Here is a 22,725-nt window from a genome sequence, read left to right on the forward strand (position 1 = left end):
TAGAAGTCTGTCTTAAATCCATGGACATGAATGACAGCAAAAAGGAAGGAAAGATCCCACTTTGGTCCCTCTGGTGTCATACCTCTGACTCTTACCTCAGAACAGAAAGAGATGAGATAGTAGAACAATTATGCCAATGAAAACAGAGGAACTCGGGTTGTGGTTATTGCTGTGCAGTGTTTTTTCATAAAGATGTACATACATATGAGAGCATCTCAGAAGATACCCTATATCTGCTGATTTTTCTCTTAGATTTGCAAAACAGTATCCTATCACAATGCATGATGCTGCATAGTGATTATTTTTTCCTATGTATTTATCTCCCCCTTATATAGATAATTAATCTTTATGCAAAGTAATTCTCATTATTAATGGAAAAAGAATATCTTATTTTGATTATGCATTGTATTTCAGCAAATTCTCGCATGAGAGCCCCTGGAAATGCAAGTGAGAGCAAATAACTCCATACAAGATATAATCCTGTTTTGGCTTTTTAATATAACTGGATCAGAGATGCAACTGATGCCAGTTTTTCAAACAGCTTAGTATTCTCTACTTTTACATCAGTTAGCTTAACGTTTTTCAGTCAATTCATCAGAAAAGTTGATGAACATTAAAAAAAAAATATAAAAAATATTGGTGTTATAAACATTAAAAGATAAATGAGGGTATATTTAGTGAATATGTAATGAATAAAGAATTATGGGAAGTTATTATGTAAATCATGAGCTACATATGGACATTCTATATAATAATATGGAATGCAGAAAATAGAACAAACTCAAATTTTGTAGTAATAATAATGAACAGGTATCCTTAACATAAGCCATTGGTAGTGTAGTATATATGTGGGGCTGGAAACACTGGGTTTTGGGGATGTCAGAGTTCCATTGTGCTAGGCACAGTTTACAGTAGTGTAATGCATAATATACAGTATCCTGAAAGTTTGACATTTTTATCATTTTCTTCTAAATAGACTTTTTTTGGGGGAAAAAAACCAGCAAATAACAAATGTAGTTCACTGTTAAAAGTTTTGTACTTAACCTAGCATCAGCTGGAAATAAAAAATAACCAGGGAGATGGAGGATAAAACCATCATAATAATTACAGGTATAAAATGTCAAATGCAGCTTTCTTCCTAGTTTTACTACCTCTGTTGCTTTATGTTGGTAGATTAGAAAGCCCTAATGATTGATATTTTGCATATTAAAGCCTATAAATTTTTTCATGCGTTTCAATACAACCTGGATTTCCTTCTGGCTTTGATTGTAAATACTAATGCTGGGGCGTAACATACTTTCACAATGGCTCTGTCAGGGAAAAATAAATACTGTTTCTAGTTGGGAGATGATATTAAGCAAAGTATGCTGCTAGGGTAAATTTTATAAATATTGATCATTTTACTTAGTAGTTTTCTCTTAAAATTTTGCAGAAATGACTTGTTGCTTCGTATTTTGTTCCATTTTTCTGCTTTCTTGGTTTTCAACAGAATCAAACTAGACTTTTCTTTTTTTTTTTTTTAAATTTATTTCTAGTTAAAAAGTGATCAGGAAATCAGGCTGAATATTGAAAGCTTAATCCGATGTGCTCACTACCTGGCTTGTGGTGATCAACTCTTAGAAATACCACATGGTGGTATTCTCCTTTGTCATTACTTAACCATTTAAATTGCCGTGTGAGTAACATGTAGAATGGGAAAAGAACCACAGTCTTTTTCATTTCTTGCCACTGCAAATTACTTACTTCACATCACAACCACAACTTTTATTTTAAAAGCCTACTATACTCTGTTTTTTCTCTATGACAGGCTTAGGCTTTGGCAAGCTGAGGAAGCCTGGCAGATTGTCCCAATGGCTTTCAGAGCATGAAGTGAGCACATATATTCCTAGGTTTTCCCAGATCTAGTTTAGTCATAGTTTATGTGAAATATCAGTATGCAGGGAGATGGTATTAACTAGCAAAACATTAATCCTTCTGTTTGAGATCTCAGTATCATTATTTCAAATATTTTTGTATAGCTAAATATAAAATCGTATGGCCATCAGTAGACTAGGACTATGGTGATGCAATAGATAGTTTATTGTCTTAAAAAGGTAAATGTTAAGGTTGTGACACAGAGAGCTAAACTGGATTTTTTCATGTAATTTTTTTCTTTAAATATTAATGTGTATTTTGCACATAACAGTGTACAGCTGGACTGAATCCAGAGCCCCTAAAAAGTAAAATATGATTTACCTCTAAGACTCTCATGGTCTTACTCATCCTAGACTTCCCTTTCTCCTTTCTTCCATTCTGGAATGGTAAAGGTGTTAAAAGTTCAGATAAATAGCCCGATTCATCTTTTTGTTTTAGTCTTTCTTTTGCACTTTCTTTGCAGTCTTTGCACCTAGAAGGATACTTTCTTTTTTGATGAAAGTTGAGATTCTGATCTCACCACACCATGCCTGGAACTGCAGCTCAGCAAAGAGACTTACAGTAACTGTTAACAAGATCGGCTGCTGGCAGAAACCATACTATAGGCAGTGAACATAGTTTACAAATTAGCTACGTCATACAGCTCTGATGATGAATTTCAAAGTTATCTTGCCAAATCATACCTGTTACATGTTTTGCCCAGTATGCTATAGAACATCAAGACTTTTACAGCATTTAGAGGTGGTGACATACAAGAATACTTAAAGGAATGAGACATGCTATATCTTTTTCCTTTTGACAGCAATATTACAGGGAATTAAAAAGCAAAATTAAAATGTATTCTATGATGTCATTAGATATTGAGAATTCCTATGCCACTTTATTTAATTAAGTGTATTTTAAGCATCCTGTATACACAGAAAGTCAGTGAAGATGGGGAATAATGACATCAAGAGCAAATGAAGACATGGGAAAGACTATAATTGAGCTTTACAGAAGTTACATCCTGTAACATATTTCACAGAATCAAGTCATGCTGAGAATATGTTAAGGTTGATCGATAACTGGCAAGGATTACAACATCAAATTTAACAGTTTACTAATCTGATTTTTGGGGGCTGGCACTTTGGCACTGCTTAAGGGATATTGTTCCTTTTTTTTCTAAACATTTGTGTTTGCACACAGAATAAAATCAAAAAAGTAGGACTTAATTTTCCCCAAAGAATAATGAAGTAAAAAAGATAATCATGTTCTGTTCCAAGACAGTGTTATGGAGTTTTATTGATTTGTTTTTTGTTTTTTTTTTTTCCAGAATTTTTGTGTTGCTGTTTCTGTATAACTTTTCCCTTGCTGCTGCCAAAATCCCATTTACCCCCACAAAAATATGGGCAGATCTAAAATCTAGGTCTCTGTCATAAATCTTGCAATTCACATCTTTAGCAGCATTGGCTAAAGTGTTTTTACTAAAAACCCCAAACATTAACATATTTTCAATAAGCATGTGTGAAAATATCAACATAACAGTGTTTTGCTTTGTGTGCATGTATCTTGTTTTCATTTATTATTTACATATTTCTTTGCTAGCTGTGGTCCTGTTTCCTGATTCACTCTTTATTTTTCCAGAACTCCCAGTGATTTGGTAAAAGAAATCTATTGCAGTTTTCCCCAAGCAATGACAGCAAGGCAAGACTGAGCCTAAACTCAGTTTTAACATTGAAATTTTTCCACATTCTAAGGATCTACAAGCATGAAGTATTTCATGGCGGTCTATGACTCCAAAGGTCTACTCCTCAGACCCATCTCTTTCCCTGCTGTGGTCCTGATACTGCTTATGTTCATGAACATAGTTAGTTTCAATAAATATTTATGCCAGATATATAGAGAGGAAAAGCTGCAGAACTGCCCTAGGAACATATTGACAAGAGATAGAAGACAAGAGCTAACTGGAAGATAAATCTCTGACCTCACTACCTGCTCTCACATCATCACTTTGTTTTTGCCATTTATACCAGGACTGCCAAACTCTCAGAAGGAAATTTCCTTCCATAAAACTATCCAAAAAAGATCTTGAAAAGAAAATCCTCAGTGATAAATGGTGGTCATTTATTGAACATGTTGGGTAAAACATAATAGACTTGAAAGAGTATTTACATATCAGTGAAGATAAATATATACTCATAATTCTATGTGTACTTCTCTATCAGCTGCAATAATGTTTTTGGAACTAAACCAATTCTGCTTAATTTAGACGAAGGTATCACAAATCAAGATTTAGACCAAGATATCATTTATGGTAACCAGCTTGATGTGCTGAGTACAAAATACATCAAGGGCAATTTTACACTTAATATTTGGGATTTATTTTTCTTTTATTTTTAAGGAATTCTTTAACATTGTGAATGCAGTCACATACTGAACAGAGGAATAGACCCTGTGGAAAGAAGATGAAGTTGACTAAATGTCTGACGCTTGTTGAGGTTTTTTAATTACTTATTTTAATTCAAAGGCTGAAATTTTGGTAAATTATCCCTTATTTTGACTGCAGTTTATCAAAAAAAAAAGATATCAGTAGTAGTCTGAGAAAGAGGTAGACTAGTGGAATCACTCTCTGTCCTCCCTGAGACAGAAACAGGAACAGCCACCAGAAAAATACATAAGATCAAGGGGAACATGTAACCTCCCTGCACCAGGTGGAAGCCAGTAGCTTAAAGGAAAGGAGTGAATACAGGCAAGTCCACGCTTGGGTGGCAGGCGTACCCCCTCCTTGCCTACCTCACCTTCCCAGGTGTCTCTGCCCAATGGGTATGAGTCTCTGGATGTGAAAGGTCAGTCAATGGATGATGTGGATGATGGTCCACATTGGGACCAGTAGTGTTCAATATCTTCATCAATGACACAGACAGTGGAATCGACCGCACCCTCGGCAAGTTTGCAGAAGACACCAAATTGAGTGCTGTGGTTGACATACCTGGGGGATTGGCTGCCATCCAGAGAGACGTGGACAATCTCAAGAAGTGGGCCCATGTGAACCTCATGAGGTTCAACAAGGCCAAGTGCAAGGTCCTGGACCTGGATTGGGGCAACCTGCGATACCAATACAGGCAGGAAGATGAAAGGATTGAGAGTAGCCCTTCCAAGAAGGATTTGGGGGTACTGGTGAATGGAAAGCTGGACATGAGCCAGCAATGTGTGCTCACAGCCCAGAAACACAACTGTGTCCTGGGCTGTATCTAAAGAAGCATGGGCAGCAGGGAGGTTGAGGGAGGTGATTCTGCCCCTCTACTCTACTCTACTCTACTCTACTCTACTCTACTCTACTCTGCTCTACTCTGGTGAGACCCCACCTAGAGTACATCCAGCTCTGTAGCCCTCAGTTCAGGAAAGACATGGACTTGTTGGAGCGTGTCCAGAGGAGGCCCATGAAAATGATCAGAGGGCTCGAACACCTCTCCTGTGAAGAAGGGCTGAGAGAGTTGGAGTTGTTCAGCCTGGAGAAGAGAAGGCTGTGGGGAGACCTTATTGCAGCCTTCCAGTACTTAAAGGGGGCTTGTAAGAAAGATGGGACAGACTTTTAGTAGGGCCTGTAATGATAGGAAAAGGGGCAATGGTTTTTAAACTAAAAGAGGGTAGATTCAGTCTAGATACAAGGAAGAAATTTTTTTTATGATGAGTGTGGTGAAACACTGGAAGAGGTTGCCCTGAGAGGTGGTAGATGCCTCATCCCTGGAAACATTCAACATCAGGTTGGACAGGGCTCTGAGCAACCTGATCTAGTTGAAGATGTCCCTGCTTATTGCAGGAAGGCTGGACTAAATGACCTTTAAAGGTCCCTTCCAACTGAAACTATTGTATGATAACTTCTAAGAAAGTAGACCAAAATCTATGCTATCACTAAGTGATCTTTAGATCATAGAAAAAAAAATCCCATACTTTTTCTACTATATGGTCCTTCAACTTGTATCTTTAACAGTATATGAAAGAGAAATCACTGTCCATAGCTAACTCCTCTAAGATTCATTTGGTTGCCTGGTTTTAGATGTAAAAAGAACAAGAAGGATCCAGAATTTTATCCTTCTGGATGCAGACTTCAGTGTACACAACTGAAAATTATCCTTCACTCTTGCTAAACTCTTAAGCCAAAATTCTGATGTGCATCCACATCACTCATACAGTGCCATGCTGCTTTACTTTAAATATCCTGGATTGCTTTGGTGGCATTCTTATGTTGTACTTTTCCCACCCCTCTCAGAACAGTCATTTGAGCAAGGTAAAGAAAGAATCTGTACACAGAATGGTGCTTTAGGTACTGTCGCTAGTGGGGAAAAAAATATGCCCTCAGTTGTAATGAGAACCTGGAGGAGAGGGGTCACAAGCTGGTTCTAGTCCTTATCCTGCTCTGATTTCGGTATCAATGCTTCATAAGCAAGTAAGTCATATAATTAATTCTTCTTCCGTGTGATCACAAAAAAAAAGATCTGTCTGGTTTTTTTAACATAGTTTCTTTTTTCTAAAGAAAACCAACTTTTTGATCAATTTAAAAAAACATTCAAAATGCAAGTTTGTGTCCTGCTGGATGCATAGCGTACTGTTTGCATTTGGTCGTGGTCTGTCTAACCATGAAACTTGAATTTCTTTCTGCAGAGTAATACAGCTTCAGTAAGTAGGGTGAAAATTTCTTGCAACATCCCATAGGAATGAATGTTTCCTGGAATAAGAAAAGAGTTGAGGGTTTGAATCCCTCAAACTGAGATTTGCATTCTACTGAAATCTTTAGCTTCATGGATTCATTTAGTTGTGTCTTCAAGGAAACTATACGAAAATTGTAATAAATGTAAATAAATCTGTGTTCCTTTTAACCAAATGAGAACCAAACATTGAAGGTTTCAGGGGACCTAAATTCAGATATATTAACTGTAAGAATTCACAGAAGTATGATATTAGCACTAAGACAACTGATAGGAATTTTTTCTGGGACAATTTAGGTGCCTGATTATTTAAAGGTTATACAAATCAGCCCCTTCAGAGCAGCTTTGGCAGGTGTCCTTTTCCTGAGAATTTGTGACTTAATGTGTCCTTAAACCCATTCTTTATTATTTTATAGCAATTTTTGACTCATTTTCATTCAAGTATCATACTGGGTGAAGCTCAGATTGATTCTCTTTTTCTTCCCAACTGTCTGACAGCTCTTGAATAATGACTACATTTTAGGTACATGGTTCAGTACCCACTAAGCAAATGACAGGCTTTGGCTCCAATTTTTATGTGTCCTTATAAGAATATCTTCCATACCATGAAGACAAAAACAATCTGCATATCTGTAAGCAGATATGCAAATAATTGTCACGTATCGGAAGAGAAATTTTTAATGGTATTTCAAATCCTTGGTCTTCTATCCACAGAACTAAAATTCTTCTCAGTATTTTCGATACAATTTTTGTAATTATAACACTTTTAGTCTTCTGTGTGTTAGTTTGGTCATATATTGTAAAAGTAACATAATATTTCTATTTTTAAAAAGGTACTGACCCCAACGTTAATTTTTTGCTTTTGTTTCACATCTCCATACCTCAATACTGACAGGCACCTGCTTTATTTTCATGGTTCTTTTCTACTTTGAAAGATATGCATTTGCTTTTGATTTCAGAGAAAATGTTTCTTTCAACCTATTCTGCAAATTGGTTTATAAACTGAAAATAGAAACCTTCCATTAATATTCCTTGCTAGTAGCTTGGAATTCAGTCTTTCAAAAAAAAAAAAGAAATGATTCATGTTTTCAGCTGTATTTCAGTTTCATAAAAACAGCTAAATTATTTCTGCAGTTTTTTTCATAATCTCATTTAGAAGAATTCAGACTCTGAATGGTCTATTTAGCCATAACTGTTCCTCTTGTTAAATTTGATTTAAAGTTTTTTATTCTCCTTTACATAATTATATAGTAAACAAACTAATCTCTTACATTTGCCTATGATGAAATTAGCTATTAAAAAATATCATATTATAAAAAAAACGCAGAAATGGAAAATGCTTTTGCATAACTTTACCATACAAGAAAAAGAATGTGGTTTTCTTATAGCTCTATAGTAGAAAGCTTAAGTTGTTTATCTAACGCAAACATTATCACATCACATTAAATGTTTATTTTTTCTCCCTTCAAGATACTAAGGAGACTTTTTGGGATGGATTATCAACTGTTAGTTGCTACTGATTATTAAATTGGTGTTTGTATTTTTCTAGATGTGCCATCAAGTCCTTATGGAGTACGAGTTTTAGAGTTGTCACAAACCAGTGCTAAAGTTTCATTCAATAAGCCAGATTCACATGGAGGTGTGCCCATTCATCATTACCAAGTGGATGTAAAAGAGGTAGCCTCAGAAACCTGGAAAATAGTTCGCTCCCATGGAGTTCAAAGTAAGTATGTGAAAAATAAAAGGAAGTATTTTAACTGAAAAGAATGTCAAAGGAAAAGAATGCAATGTTAACTCATTCTTTGTTTCTCCATTAGTCTTAGTCCAGTAGCTCTTTCTTCAGTTAATATTAATGAAGTCAGACAACTTTACACCAATTAGAAATCTTACTCTAATCTTATAAAAGCCAGTTGTGACTTTTTAGTTTTAAAAAAGTTTGGTGAACAAATTTACAATCATTTGCATTTTTCACTGTCCAGTCAAATAGATATGAAGAATATTTTTGAAGCTAAAAATTTCAAAGAAAGCAGAAGTCATAGAGGGGTTACTTTGAGAATGTGCATTACATATACAGTTAAAAATTTTAAGTAAGGTATTATGTGATATTTGATCCTGGGCATTAATTACTGATTTTGAGCTAGTTAATAAACTTTCTACATTATGTTAATATTCATGATGTCTGTTTTAACAGCATATCTGTAAATTACTGTTCAACAAACTTTAAATGCATTTGCTAGATATTATATCTATTATCTATCTACTATATTATGAGGATGCTATAAATGGGGCTAGTTCCTTGACAGATCTGTGCCTTCTTTGCACTTCTCTAAAGGCAAAAAAAAAGTGTAAGCCTCCAAAGACAGACAGGAGGTCTTTAAGTACATGCTGAGGTGAGCTGTTTCTACAGAGTAATATTAATATCATATGTTACAGATCAGTAATCCCTTGCATCCATGTTTACCCCGTGGTATTTTTTAACATAGTGCAAGTTAAAGCAGCCCAGTCTTTTGATTTATACAGTGGGAGCTGAATTGTTTTGCAGTGATGGGAGAAAAAAAATGTAGCAAATGATCTAATGTGTGCTATCTCTTTCACCTCCCATAATACACACAAAAAAATTCTGCACTAAGCAGAGTAGGTTCCAAATTACAGAATTATTTCAAAGAAACTTACAACAAACATATAATTAACATATATTCAATGAAACATATAATGACTTTTTATCTTTTGTTTTTCTTAACCATACACAGTAGCTGTGTGTATAAATGTAATACTGTAAGTCATAGTAGTATTTATTTTGGCACAGCATAGCTTGTATTTCTTTCAGTACAAGATCTTAAGAAGACAATGTATTTCCTCTAGTTGTAGAACATACACATTAATGGACATTAGTGTACCTCTTCCCTTCTTTTCATGTTATGTTTAACACCAACTTTGAGAATTTTTTTCACATAGCTACTTTCTTCCCTGAATTGGCAATAAATTTCTCTGATGAGAACGACAGTATAACAAATACTGAAACCTGAGGTGACCAGTCTGTGTAGTAGGGTGCAATGTACTCAAATGAGAACAAACCCAGTGACTATAGAGTGCAGTCACAGAGATGCTTAATTGAAATGTAATGCCAGAATAAGAAAATGTCCTTAGTAGAGCCTATTTGCCTTAGTCTCCATAAAACCTTTTTTCGTATTATTTCTGTTAACGTGAAGTTTATGAAAAGATTCATTGATTACATCAGGAAAGATGTGTAACTTGACAGACTCTTGTTATTAGAGTTGACTGGAGTTGCCTTCTTCAAAAGTTCACACTGATTTTGAAACTTTTCTTCAGTATTACATGTTTTTAAGTTGTTGTATATAGTTCATTTTGGTGATAACTTGAATTGGTCTTCTTGGAATTATTTTAGTCCAGTACCTGTTTGAATTGAATGGTAATTTATTCTAAAAACAGAGAGTAGAGTGACAGGTACAAATACCTGCAGTCCATATGGAGACCATACTGCTGTGGAGTAGGTCATGAGTATTTGGGATCTCTGCTGCCATCCCTACTAAAATTGAATCTACAGCTTCTTTGAGGAAGGGGTCTTATTAGTTCCTACATGCTGTCATGTTGTCTCCCCATGCCTTCCTGTTGTGCAATTTGCCTTAACTTTTTTCAGTTTATACTCCTTTCTCACTTGGAAGTTTTCAGGGGATTTACCTTCTTTCAAGCATGTATTTTCCTCTTCATTTCATTGTCCCCCAGCTGTAACACTGAGAAGTTTTGTTGAAAAAACAAAGGTACCTCTTAATAGCATGTATTATCAGAGACTACTCCGAGTAGTGGCAGCAAACTAGTAAATATGAAAATAACCTGAAAAGTCATCTTGGTCTACAAATAGATATACTTAGTAAATAGATAAACATTGGGAAGGTAAACTTTACTGAGAGGACAGTGGACAATATTAAAAATTAATTCTAGATCCATAATTAATTAATGCTGGTTTCTGAAATCTGTATTTGTATACCCCTGCACAGAAAGATTGAGACTGTATGTCCTATATTTCTCTGAATTTCTCTCTGAACTACTTTAGAAATCAAAAACTACTTCAGAATTTCAAATATTCACTAAGAAGGAGGCATCTTGTTTTTGTAAATCTTGTTGGTGCTGCACTATGTAATTTGAGAGGGAAAAGGGACCTGGTTGCATTTATTGTAAGTTCTTGCAGATATTCTTTAATGAGTTAAAAACTACTTCTTTTTTGTGTGGTACTGTAGGCCCAAACCAGAAAAATAAGATGTGTTACCAAAACACAGGCTGGGCAGCCCAGAGAAGAAAAAGTCTTCCCACATGGTGATGTCAAAAAAACATATTAGTGTCCTTTTTTAATGAAAATATTGCTAAATGTAACTGGAATCTTTTTGAAAAATTCAGCCTTTGCTTGTGTCTTGAGCATTCAGAGGGCTTCAGCAAGTGTTCTAAAACATCTGTTTAAACCTCTCTCCATTTATGTTTTAGACTACTTACAGTGTTGTAGTAGGATAATATTGAGACATTCTCTTTCACTTTGTCGTGGTTTCGGCTGAATTTACCAAAACCGGACTGACAGATGGCCCTTCCCCCCCCTAAAAGAGGAGAGAGGAGGAGAAAGAGATAAGGAGATTCAGAAGTTTAGAATGAACTAAACTACTTTAATGAAGAATTAATATTAAAATAAAAATAAAGAAGAAAATAATGAAATAGATACAATATATACAAAACCGTATCAAGCTCCCAGGATGACAGTCACATCACCGGCAGGCACTGGGGAAGTCCCAGACTGGACTCGGTGACGAATGGGAACTGGATTCCAGCTCTGGAGTCAGGAACACACGGATCGGGATCAAAGGCAGATGGACAGACAGAGTCCTCTCTGGACGTCGGCCATCGCAGGAAGGAGACTGACCCTTTGATCCCTCAGCCTTTATACTGAGCATGGGGCAGATGGGATGGAATACCCCAGTTGGTCAGGTTTGGGTCACCTGTCCTGTCCACTCCTCCCCACTGATGTGACCCCTCTACGTTTTTTCCGTTTCCGACCCTCTAAGGGGGCAAATAACGAAATGGGCTGACCTTGGTTGTTATAGCAATAAGTATAAGCAAGGGCCTCTCTGCATATCATTCCTTGGCATGGAGCACAAACATTGGTCTTATCATTCTGAGAACGAGCAGTCTTCTCCACAATATGCCGTTAATTTCAGAGAGTTAGAGGAGGCCTAGCTAGGATGTAAAGTTACAGAACAGAAAATTGGTTCTGTTTTACTTCAAACCGGGACACACTTCCTGAAATAAATTTTATAGAAGCTTTTCTTAGTGTGAAGGCTTTTCTTTTTTTTTTTTTTTTTTAATACATTTTGAGACTTTTAGTTTAATTTTAAGTCTTTTTGAGTGATTAAAAATACTGCATGTTTTTGAGACAGTTTCTCATTTTACTGAAGTAACTAAGGACCACTTTCCTACCATGCCTCAACATCTTCTCAGCTGACTAAAGACAATATTTAGACTGCATGCAGTCAGTATTCTGTATTAGGATTTATAGTCGGGTCATCACAATTTCCAAACTTGGTCAATATTCTTTAATGGAAACAAAATCACTTTTTTTATCTCTTCCCATTTTGGGGACAGGTTTATGACTAAGGCTCAGATATAAATGCTTTTTACACAGGAACAGTTAACTGCTTGCACATCTCAAGTAATGATGCATACATAATGCATGAGTCATGATTTTTTCCCAGCAGCCAGTGATAAACTATGCTGAAATTTTACAGGATGTTTTTTTTATCAGACTGATTTAGCTCAGGAGTGATAAAACAGTACTGCAGACCTTTTGTGCTGCAGTGTAGGTAATGTGTAAATTCCAAGACTATCTTTACAAGGAAAGAGGCAGAAAAACCTACACGAAGGAAATAGTTGCGCCTGGAAGACTGGTAGCCTTCCAATACAGAGACTGTCAATGCTAAACCGGATCTTCTGGTCCCTCTCTACTATGACCAGAAGGAATAGCGTGGTTGCCTTCATCCAGTTACAAAGAATAGCCATAAAGTCATAAAATGAATGAAAACTGTATCTTTAAATGAAACAAACATCATGGAAATGTGCCACAGAACTTAGTTTATAAATAAAGTGTGGAACATCTATTAATAAATGATTAATAGGTGTTCCAAAAGTTGTTGAAAGAATTGCTGCTAACACTAGCAAGTAATTAATTTTCTTATAATTATGACCCAATAACTATGTATAAAACCTAGAAGTAGGAATATAATTCTGTTTCTATTTATATGAAAAATACAATAGATGCTTGCCAAAGTTGTCAGGCATTCTTATGTAGTCAATCATCCAGAAAATACAAATCAGTTTAGTCAGAAAAATTAAGCAGTGTGGAGTGGATTCTATGCAAATCTGTTCAAACAGCCTGCAATTCTCTTCATCTAGGAAGAACATTGCCAGTTTCTTCAAAGACTCCCTCAGAAGGTGGCTTTTGTCTCAAACTGTACTAGTTTGAGCTGTTTTCAGATCAAATTAAGGAGAAAATTCAAGAGTCTTGGAGCTGGAGTCAAGAATATCTGTTTCTCTATTCCCTCTCCTTTGTCTTTTATAATGAAGAAGATTTCATTTGAAAGCCTGTCCTGATTGCAGCTATTGAAAGAGCGGGGAAAGCGAAGCAATCATTCTGGTACACCAACTTCAGGCTATTTAGGGATTTAAAAGTCATAATCAACACTACCGTAGTTCACCAAGAGATCAGTGAGCAAACGGCAGCCAGATTTTTCTGCACTTGTTAGATGCTCTTGTGAGTATGAAAACTGTTTTGTTACAAGTTAGCTGCAAACTTCTGTATTGATTCACTTTAGAGTCATGGGATGGGCAGGGGCTCTCTGTGGGCTGGAAGCCTGGCACAGGTGGGTGGGGAGGGACAGTTAGGGCTAAGAGTGCCCTCAGGGCCCAGATATTTATGACCGTGTCAGTAATGCAGAGAAGCAACTCAACATGAAACCCCTGCATTCTTCTTAACTTTGGATCTTCAAAAACAGTGTCTTGTGTTGTATATTTTTTCTGAAAAAAAAAAAAGGAAAACAAGAAAACAAAACATCTGGGCTTTACTGTTGTCTCTAAGTCATGTTTTTTTCAGTAGATATTCTATTGAGTTTCAAGTCTTTTAACCAAATTATGCCTGGACTTACAATTCAGCTTTTGTGAGATATTAACATAAAATATTTTCTACAATGGCTTTCTACAAATTATTTAAGCTAAAGTTATATATATACATTTCCAAAAATGTGGGGTAGAAGAAAAAAATATTGCTTTTTTGAATCTATTTATGTGTTTTGAATTTTAGTGATCAAGGATGTTTTGTCTTTTGACATTTGAGATTCTTCTTTAGATGACAGAAATCAGAAGCTTTATAAAATAATGCACCAAATATAATATGATTCAATAATGAATGAATTGGTTGTAACTCTATGTCATGCTGCAGTAATGTCAAAACACACCAGAGATGCTTTACTAACCTATTGTTTTACTTTTTTATTGAATATTTTATTGAAGGAGACAATAATTTTCAAAATCTTGTGGTAGCATAATTAAGCTATGTACAAAAAGCAGTTAAATATTAAATGTGTTTTTACAACTTTCAATTATAATGCAAAATGAAAGGATGAAAAATATTACAACGTAAGAAATGCTGAAATCTTTATTCTTTGTACGAGAGAAGGAAATCTGTTGACAGGTGGACTACATGTGCTATTACGTTACATATCTACAAAATAAGCATAGCTTATAGAAATCTGAGTCAAAGGCATTTTTTGAAAAAAATACTAAGAAAATTTGTACAGTGTCTTAATCTTATACAATAAATCGAAGATTTCAGTTAATTTAATATTTTTGGTTTAGTGATTGAAGAACTCGAACTTCAAGCACTACTGCTACTATTTGCTCTCAACAAAATTGTTTTCTGTCTGGTTCTTGACAAATTGGAGATCAAATCTGAAAGAAGTAATTCTTTGTAATTTCACATTCAAATCTCAGCAGGTTCAGTTCATTTTTTTTTCACCTAAGTTCATTACATTTCATGTACTTCATGAAATCATACAATAATTTAGAAAGGTAGGGACCTTGGGATCGTTAGCTCCAAACTCCCCAGGTTGCAGCAGGGACAGCTTCAAAGTTTTGTTAGGGTACCCAGGGCTTTGTCCTGAGTTTTGCATCTCACTGTCAATGGAAATTCCCTATTTAGTGCTTTGTTTGTGAAATTAGGAGGTTTTTAAACAAGGTCCTGTCTGTACTATTTTTACACGTGCATTTAACTTCTTTTTTTTAGGCACATTATAGTAGAGAAAGGATTTTCTGTTACCCAAGATATGTCTTTAAACTGCTGTGCTGTGTGATATGCCTGGCACGTATGGCCATTTTACTGCATGTGTCCTTAACGTTAGAGGAACTTACATACATGCCAGTGTTGACGGGGTAATTAAAACTTGAAGTGTTATATCTCTGTGTTACGCTTTTTACTTTTGAATTGGGTATACCAGTGAGATAGCATGCAGGCAAATCTTATTATAATCCTTCTAGTAAAAAAAGTATTTGGTGCCTTTAAAATAAGGTCATTCCATTTTCTCCTTTACTTTTTATAATATAGATTATATTCCAAGCAATGAAATGGTGATTTTTTGGGTCTGTGCAGTTCAGGTTTTTGCGTAAAACTACTGAACTCCATTTTCTGTCTTAAAACAAGACTTTTTGATAGACATTACGTGAACAGATATTCTTTCAGAAGACTTTAGAAGTTTATAGTGCATGGTTTTCCACTGAGATTTCAGAAACACCATTATGCAAAAAGGTATTCTTTCTTATGCTAAAATGTAGCAATTACTGTATCTTGTTATTGTCATGGGGAGGAAATCTAATAGATAGATCAGTTAGAATTCTCATGTACTACATCTTAGGTTGTCAGTTTTGTACTTCCTGCTTCTTTTGTACTGAAGCATGAAAGTATGCACCCCATTGATTACTAAAACACTTTCCCAGTGTAACCATACTTCACCATTGAACTGGGAAGATGTTGGATTCTGGAGAGATATGAGCTCCATATAATTCAATAATTTATTTAATGAGTTTAATGATTAAGTAGAGTGTATCTTTATTATTTGTAGATCAAACAGAAATAAATTGCAAATATTTTGGTAGGCTAAGTCAGCATTCAAATTTATTTTAATAGTTGAAAATCTTCTAGACAGAATTCATTAATGCCTGGTGCAAACTGCTAAAACAGAAAGAAAAACATGTTCATTAGCCTGTTCCAGTGGGAAAATACATTTTTAGTAAGTATTTGAGACATTGAATTTGTTGGCATATCTGTCGGATTTGGCTCCCTATGACATGAGTTGTGATCACATTCAGTTCTAAAATGACACTTGCTATTTCTGAGGAGTGTTTCTGCATATATGGAATATCATGTATGTACTTCTTGAATTTAGAAGTACCTGAAGTCCCAGTGAGTCCCAGAAGATTTCTGTATATGTTAAATGATGCCATAAATAATTTGTAAAACATTTCTGGGTTGTGAATTCAGCTTTAGAATCTGGTTCTCCATTTAGCAGACTGTTAGGTGGGCAGTTTAAGACCAGTGAAAACATAGATGAAAAAAAAAAAAAAACCTCACCCAAAATTTGTTGTTACTTTATGGTAACATGTGGTAGACGATGCACAATATAAAGAATCTTAAAATGTCACATTGATTGTCACATTGTCAAATTGACTTAAATTAATGGTTTAATTTAAGAAATTGTCTGTTGTCAATGATTGTCTGTTGTCTGTGGGCAATAATTGGTAATATTGTTTAAAAACCTGCATAGGTCATTCCTGATATCAGTTAGTATATTTATGATACTATTGCTAAGCCTAAACTCATGGGATTTCTTTTTCAAATGAAACTGGGTATTTAGCTGGATTCAAAAATTGTTTTCTCAACTGAAACCATCTTTGAAATCATAAGAATGCAGGAGTTGCACATATATATGTTATTAAGCTGTAATGATGTTAGATGTAACAATACCAATAAAACTAAGAAAAAGTCCTTAATTTTAATAAATTAAATTCTTGGGATAAATTGGCATGACACAATTTGGAACATGTCATACAATTAAAAAAAAAGTAATGAAAGAATGGATGCAATTTAAAACCAATACAGATTACTGTTAAATGGTAGGAAAAAGACCACTTCTTATCCAAATTATTTTGTGTGTGTACCTGCATGTAAGTTATTCAGCCCTCTCATTCTGTCTCTCTACTATTCTTGGCCTCCATCCAGCTTAATCTTTGCTGTAAACGTCTCATGTGAATGGAAAGGATGGATTGTAAATAAATGTCTTAAACTAAATTACATGGATGGATTAGAGAGACTGGAAAGTGAGGAGACGTGTAAAGGGAAAGCTAGGTTTAAATATTTCAGGTTTTTATACAGACCGGAATTATCAGGAGAATGAAATGAACTTTTCACATTCAAAGGTGAATAAAATGTCATGATAAGTGAAAAAAAAAACAATTTACTTCACAGCATGAGTTCATAACTAAAAGCAACTGAGTGTTATGCAGATACAACCACTGCCAATATCTGAGGTTACTCTTCTCTTCAGTAGCTTGTAATTCTGTTTGCAATTGCATTTAGTCAAACAGTCAAAGCTCATTGCAAAATGCAATTTATGTTTCTGTGTTGTTTTGGATTTTTTTTTAAAGACACAGACCTGAAAATCTTTAAAAACAAATGCAAGCTACTTTGATTGCAAGTAGTATGTAGCATATATTTTAATAAGCAGTTAAATGGAGAATCAATGATTCCAAATATATTTCACATGGTGTTCTTCTGTTGTGATAACTCTTGGCTACTTCCTATTTAGACATTTTCAGGCTTTTTATGATGGCACACTGTCAAGTAAATTTGCAGCGAGCATGCTGATCTGACGTAAAGGTCTTTCTGATCTGGCTCTTAAGTGTAAATCTCCTTAAGTAGAGTGATGCAATGCAATATTGGATATGAATAAGTGATAAATGAGATTCATGGTGCAGCTACAGATTTTGCCTTTCAAATCTGTGTTGTATTCATCTGTATTTATTTTACATTGTCAATCTGCTTTACAAAGATGTAAAGTACACTTATGGAATATTTATGCATATATAAAATTCTGTGGCATTTCCTAATACAAAACAGAAAAGTGTTCCTGAAAGATAGAGTGTTCTTTAAGTATTTTCAAGGTCATTGAACAACAGAGTAGTTATGAATGGAGTTTTCCTTCTGCCACATAGAACAATAAGCAACAGAGAGCTAGCATTGCCCTATCTGTATTACATTTCATGGTATCATTAAATGCACCTTCTTTTTATCACTTTTTTTTCTCTCAAGTCTCCTTTCTCCATTGGCAAGAAATAAAGTATAGTATGCAGGAGTAAAATGGGGATGAGGAAGAAAAAGTTATGAATGAAAATTATCTTTGCATTTAAGAAGCAAAAGAACCATTGTTGAAATCATCATTCATGTCAGCATTGAGGTCTTTACTTTTTCACAGTAGTGAATGTCATAAAACACACATTTGAGATCACGTTTTAGTCCCTTTGCTTGTCACTGTGAGGATGGCCTCTGATGATAGCAGTCACCAGGAGCTGGTTTATTCTTACCTTAAATGGTGGTTTTTACCAACTTCTGCATTTGATAATAGAGTAAGTAGTCTCTTTTTCTCGTACTTTGCATGCTCCAGAGTTGAAAATTGCATGGTTTAAAGGAATGAAAGGCAGACCTGCTTACTAGGTAGCTCCTAAAACTACAGCAACATACCTTGGTCATGGCACAATTAGTATTAATGAGAGCTTCCAGTTTAAAAAATCTGGTCAGTGATAATTAATACAGCATTCAAGAGAAGCACATAGGGTACCACTTTTGTTGGCAGACTAAGTGACTTGTTTGGAATATAAAATTGAACAATTAAAATAACTAGCTTAAAAAAGAGAAATAATGCATTCAATTTCTAATCGTGAATTCAGTGGTATGTTAGAATATTGTTATTGATAATTGATAATTATTTTATCATTATTTTATAATATTCATAATTATGATTATAATTAATAATATTATATTATTATTATTATATTGTTATAATGTTCTCTGCACGTAGGTAAAACTGAAAAAAGATGTGTAGATTTTATATACGCTGTTCTGCTAATTACTATTACTGTGCACCTGGGCAGAGTTCTGCCCTCAGATTGGCATGCCTCATCTGCCAGTGACTATGGTGACGCAGAAGTGTGGAGTCAGCCTTGACTCAAATGCGATGGTTCACAGACCCAACAAATGTCAATGTATTTGCAAGAATGTATACCACAGTCTCCCATACCTGCCTTCCTCAAACAGTAATATGGTCCCCAAAACTATGTGACTTGCTACACCATTAGCCAGAATATACACATTCAACCTAGCATATTCCAGGTGCACCATGGAAACTACTGTGGATTTCATGCTTGGAAGGTACCAGGTTTGTCTGCTATGAACTTGTGAGGACTAGCTCACATTTTTTTCTAAAGATCTCTCAGTAATGAAGAACTCACAGATGGAGTTTTCCATGTGGGAGACCCTTTTCAACCCCAGCTTTGTGTTACAAATTTCAAATAGGATAGTAGCTCACATCAGGATCTCTATTATAGGAAGAGCAGAAAAATGGACAGGAAAAACCGAAATAAATGTAATTCTTTCTGCCCTTCAAGGGAGTGTAAGAGATTCTAGATTCTGGCATATATGAGATAGACTGGAATAGGATACAGTTTGATTTATACAACTGAAGAATGAGAGGAAGTGATGTAACTGTAGCAGGCATAGAAGAAAGGAAGGCGTGCACTTGTAGCTAACCTCCAGCCTCCCCTCTCAAAATACACTCCCTCCTTCAATATTCCAGGGTGGGTTCCAGACCTTGATATAGGACAGGGAATACATAGTGGCATTAGCTAAAATGTAACAACCAGCATGTTCTTTGTAGTCTCCTAATAAATGGAATCGCTGCTACCCTTAGAAGACCTGTTCTAGTGTCTGGGTCATCTCCCAGTAGCCTTTCTTTTTTGCATTGATGGGTGATCAAAAAAAAAAAAAAAAAAAAAAGGGATAAGTGAAACAGCATAAATAAGGGCCTTAATTGCCCTTCTGCAATGAGCTTAACACAGTTATTCCTTTACTACATACTGTAGTATTGTATATTCACTCAATAAAGTATTATGTACTTAGAAGATTTAATTCTATTTTCTTTATGTGTTCATATTGCCAAGGGAAGTTCAGGTGTATTCAGTAGCCTAGAAATTTTTGTTATAGGAGAATTTTAAAATTCAGGTCTACTAATCTAAATTTGATTTAGGAAAGGTTTAACTTCATGAGATTTTATATTTAGTGGTGTGATTTGTACCATTAAAATCGCAACAATTATAGTCACATAAATATTTAACAATGAACCCTCATGCTGCTATGCTAAGAACATTAGTATATGTTAGCATTTTGAACAATACCTTCTTTTTCCGTGATTAGGGGAGTATCTGGTAGCAATCCAAATCCCCATTGATTTTAATGTATTGTTTTATTGTTTCATAAAAAGTTTTAAGTGTAGCCCTTTTCAAGTGGCTGGCTGTTTCTTCAAGCAGTAGACTTTAAAATTCTTGCATTAAGAAATGTACAGTTGTTTTACAGCAGGGCAGAAAATGCATTCCAAGAACGAAGGTAATATTCCCCTTTAATTTATAGAATCATAGAAAGATTGGTTGGAAGGAACATCTGGAGTTTATCTCATTCAGCCTCCTGCTTGAAGCAGGACGTGCCAGTCCTATACCAGGTCAGGAGTGGCTTTGCCTAACTCAGTCTCAACCCCTAAGAAAGGAGATTCCTCAGCCTCTTATTTTTGTGTAACCTGTTTCAGTGCTTCATTTAACTCCCAGTGAATAAGTTTTTGTAATATATGGTTTGAACATGCCTAGTTGCAGCTTGTTACTGTTGCCCTTGTTATTCTGTTTGTCCCTGTTGAGAAGCCTCACACCATTGTTTCTATTTCCCCTACAAAGGGATGGTAGGTGTCTGTTCAATCACCCCTTGGCATCCTCTTCATCAGACTAAGCCTCAGCATCTACTTATTGTTCATGTGCCCTAGGCTTCTCTTGGTAGCTCTCTGCTGGACCCTATCTGGTCTGTTTGTGTTTCTGGACACACAATCCCAGGTTTGGCCCTACAAGCACTAACTAGAGGGGTACAATAAACTTCCCTCAATCTGCCAGCTCCAAATGTAGCCCAAGCAAGCAGTCTGCCACGCTGGTGAGAATAAGTTATGCAGCTTGGTTTGGATGTGTTGGCCTGCTGCATGCATCTGCTCCTTCATGAGCCTTTCAGCCTGACGTGAAGGACCCTTTCAGCCTTTCCCCAAAGGTGTACAGTTATCTTTGAACTAGGCAAGGTTTCTATTTTGCATCTTCTTGAAGCCTGCATGGGTGAACATCAATGAGTAGGATTAACCAGATGGAACTCCGAAGTCTCTGCTTCTGGAACTATTTTCCCTTCGGTTGAATTAGAGAACTGGGATTTCAGCTTGTGTATTTTGAACTACAAGAGTGTCATCAGTTCTTCTAAGGACCAAGCCAAATTTCATCAGTCTCCAGGAGATTAATTTCCATAATTTTGATTGACTTGAGTTAATGCTTCTAAATTTTAAGATAACAAAAGGTTAGCCATCAATGAAAGTTCTTTAATTTATCATCAAATAAATTTCAACACTTCAGAACACCCGCAATACTATACACACACACAAAAAAAAAAAAAAAAAAAATTGGAAAAGGTATCTTTAGAAGCTGTTTCTAAAAAAATTATATATTTAATGATAGAATAAAGGGCTAATGAGGACTTGGAGACCTGACATTTAAAAGGTTACGTTATTCAAAGAGCATTTGTTTTTGAAATACATTTGAATTGTTTAGTTTTAAAACTCAATATGTTTTTCCATTTTAACCTATTGAATTGTGTAAAGAAATGGTTTATTAAATATGCATTTGTTTTGCTTAACAAGATCTTATTACAGGGAATAGCAACCGTTTCAAGCGCTCTCTCTCCCAAACTTTAAATGTAGTGATACCTAGTAAGTTTTTAATTGTTCATTCTTTCTTTCTCCTCTTCTTTTCCCCTTCCCTTCTCTTCTCTCTCTTCCCTTTGTTATTGCTTTCCCTCCATTTCCCTTCCCTTTAAGTACCATTTATGGAAGTTAACTCCATTTTTAAAGATTTGGTATTAAGCGATGGGTTTTGGTTATCATAAAAGTAGTATAGACAATTTTAAAACTAAAAATTCAGAGAAAGATATAAGAAAGGGAGGGTTTCTTTCCAAAATAGATATCATCTCAATACTCAATAAAGCTTTGAGTATCTGTATATTTTAATGTTTGTTGTTACAGTTGAGGAATAGAAGGAAATCTTGTTAGCATGATAAAAAACATATGTTGGCTTTGTTCTTTCCTACAATAAATATAATTTTGTAAGTAACATACTTCTTACTGAAAACTAAACTAAAATCGAATGTATTTGTTTACAGAAATAGAACGTAATCAAAATAGCAAAGTAGGTTATAAAAGAACATTACAGAAGCAATTGAATACACGCAGTGCTTTGTCAAACAATAAGAAAGGGAAGCAGTGGTGAACCAAAGTGCTGGGTTATATATATATGAATATAACAAAATTAAAGGAATTAAAGAGGAAGGAAAAGTACCTATATGAGTTTTAATCAGGAGAGTTAGAACAAAAAAAAATATGATTTTATGAGTAGTCAGTATATCCATTACATGATCTTATATATTCTCATTATGTATTAATATATTGTCATTTTATTTTTTAGAAGGTTTCTGTACGGAGAACAAGAAGAGCAAGTTGGAATTAATAGTGATAGCTCAGGTGTTCTAGAAATTTTGGCAGTTTATAATTATGGAGTTTTTTCTTTTGCTAGAGTGCACTAAAAGCATTAGCATAAAAAAAAATACAATTTTTAATAAGAATCTCTTCTCTTGATCTGTCCCACCTTGCACACACATCAGACTAAGGATGTGGAAATATCT

At 35.1% G+C, this 22,725-nt stretch overlaps 1 protein-coding gene across 1 annotated transcript in view; it reads left to right on the forward strand.

The window, feature by feature from the left end:
* The window catches only part of NCAM2 (neural cell adhesion molecule 2), a 145,918-nt gene that overhangs the window by 68,297 nt on the left and 54,896 nt on the right, over positions 1-22,725 (forward strand). The window contains exon 11 of the mRNA XM_074167448.1: positions 8,149-8,322. Coding sequence (XP_074023549.1) covers positions 8,149-8,322 — 174 coding nt within the window. The remainder of the gene's footprint in view (positions 1-8,148; positions 8,323-22,725) is intronic.

The sequence above is a fragment of the Numenius arquata genome, chromosome 1 (genome assembly GCF_964106895.1).
Source record: "Numenius arquata chromosome 1, bNumArq3.hap1.1, whole genome shotgun sequence".
NCBI lineage: Eukaryota > Metazoa > Chordata > Aves > Charadriiformes > Scolopacidae > Numenius > Numenius arquata.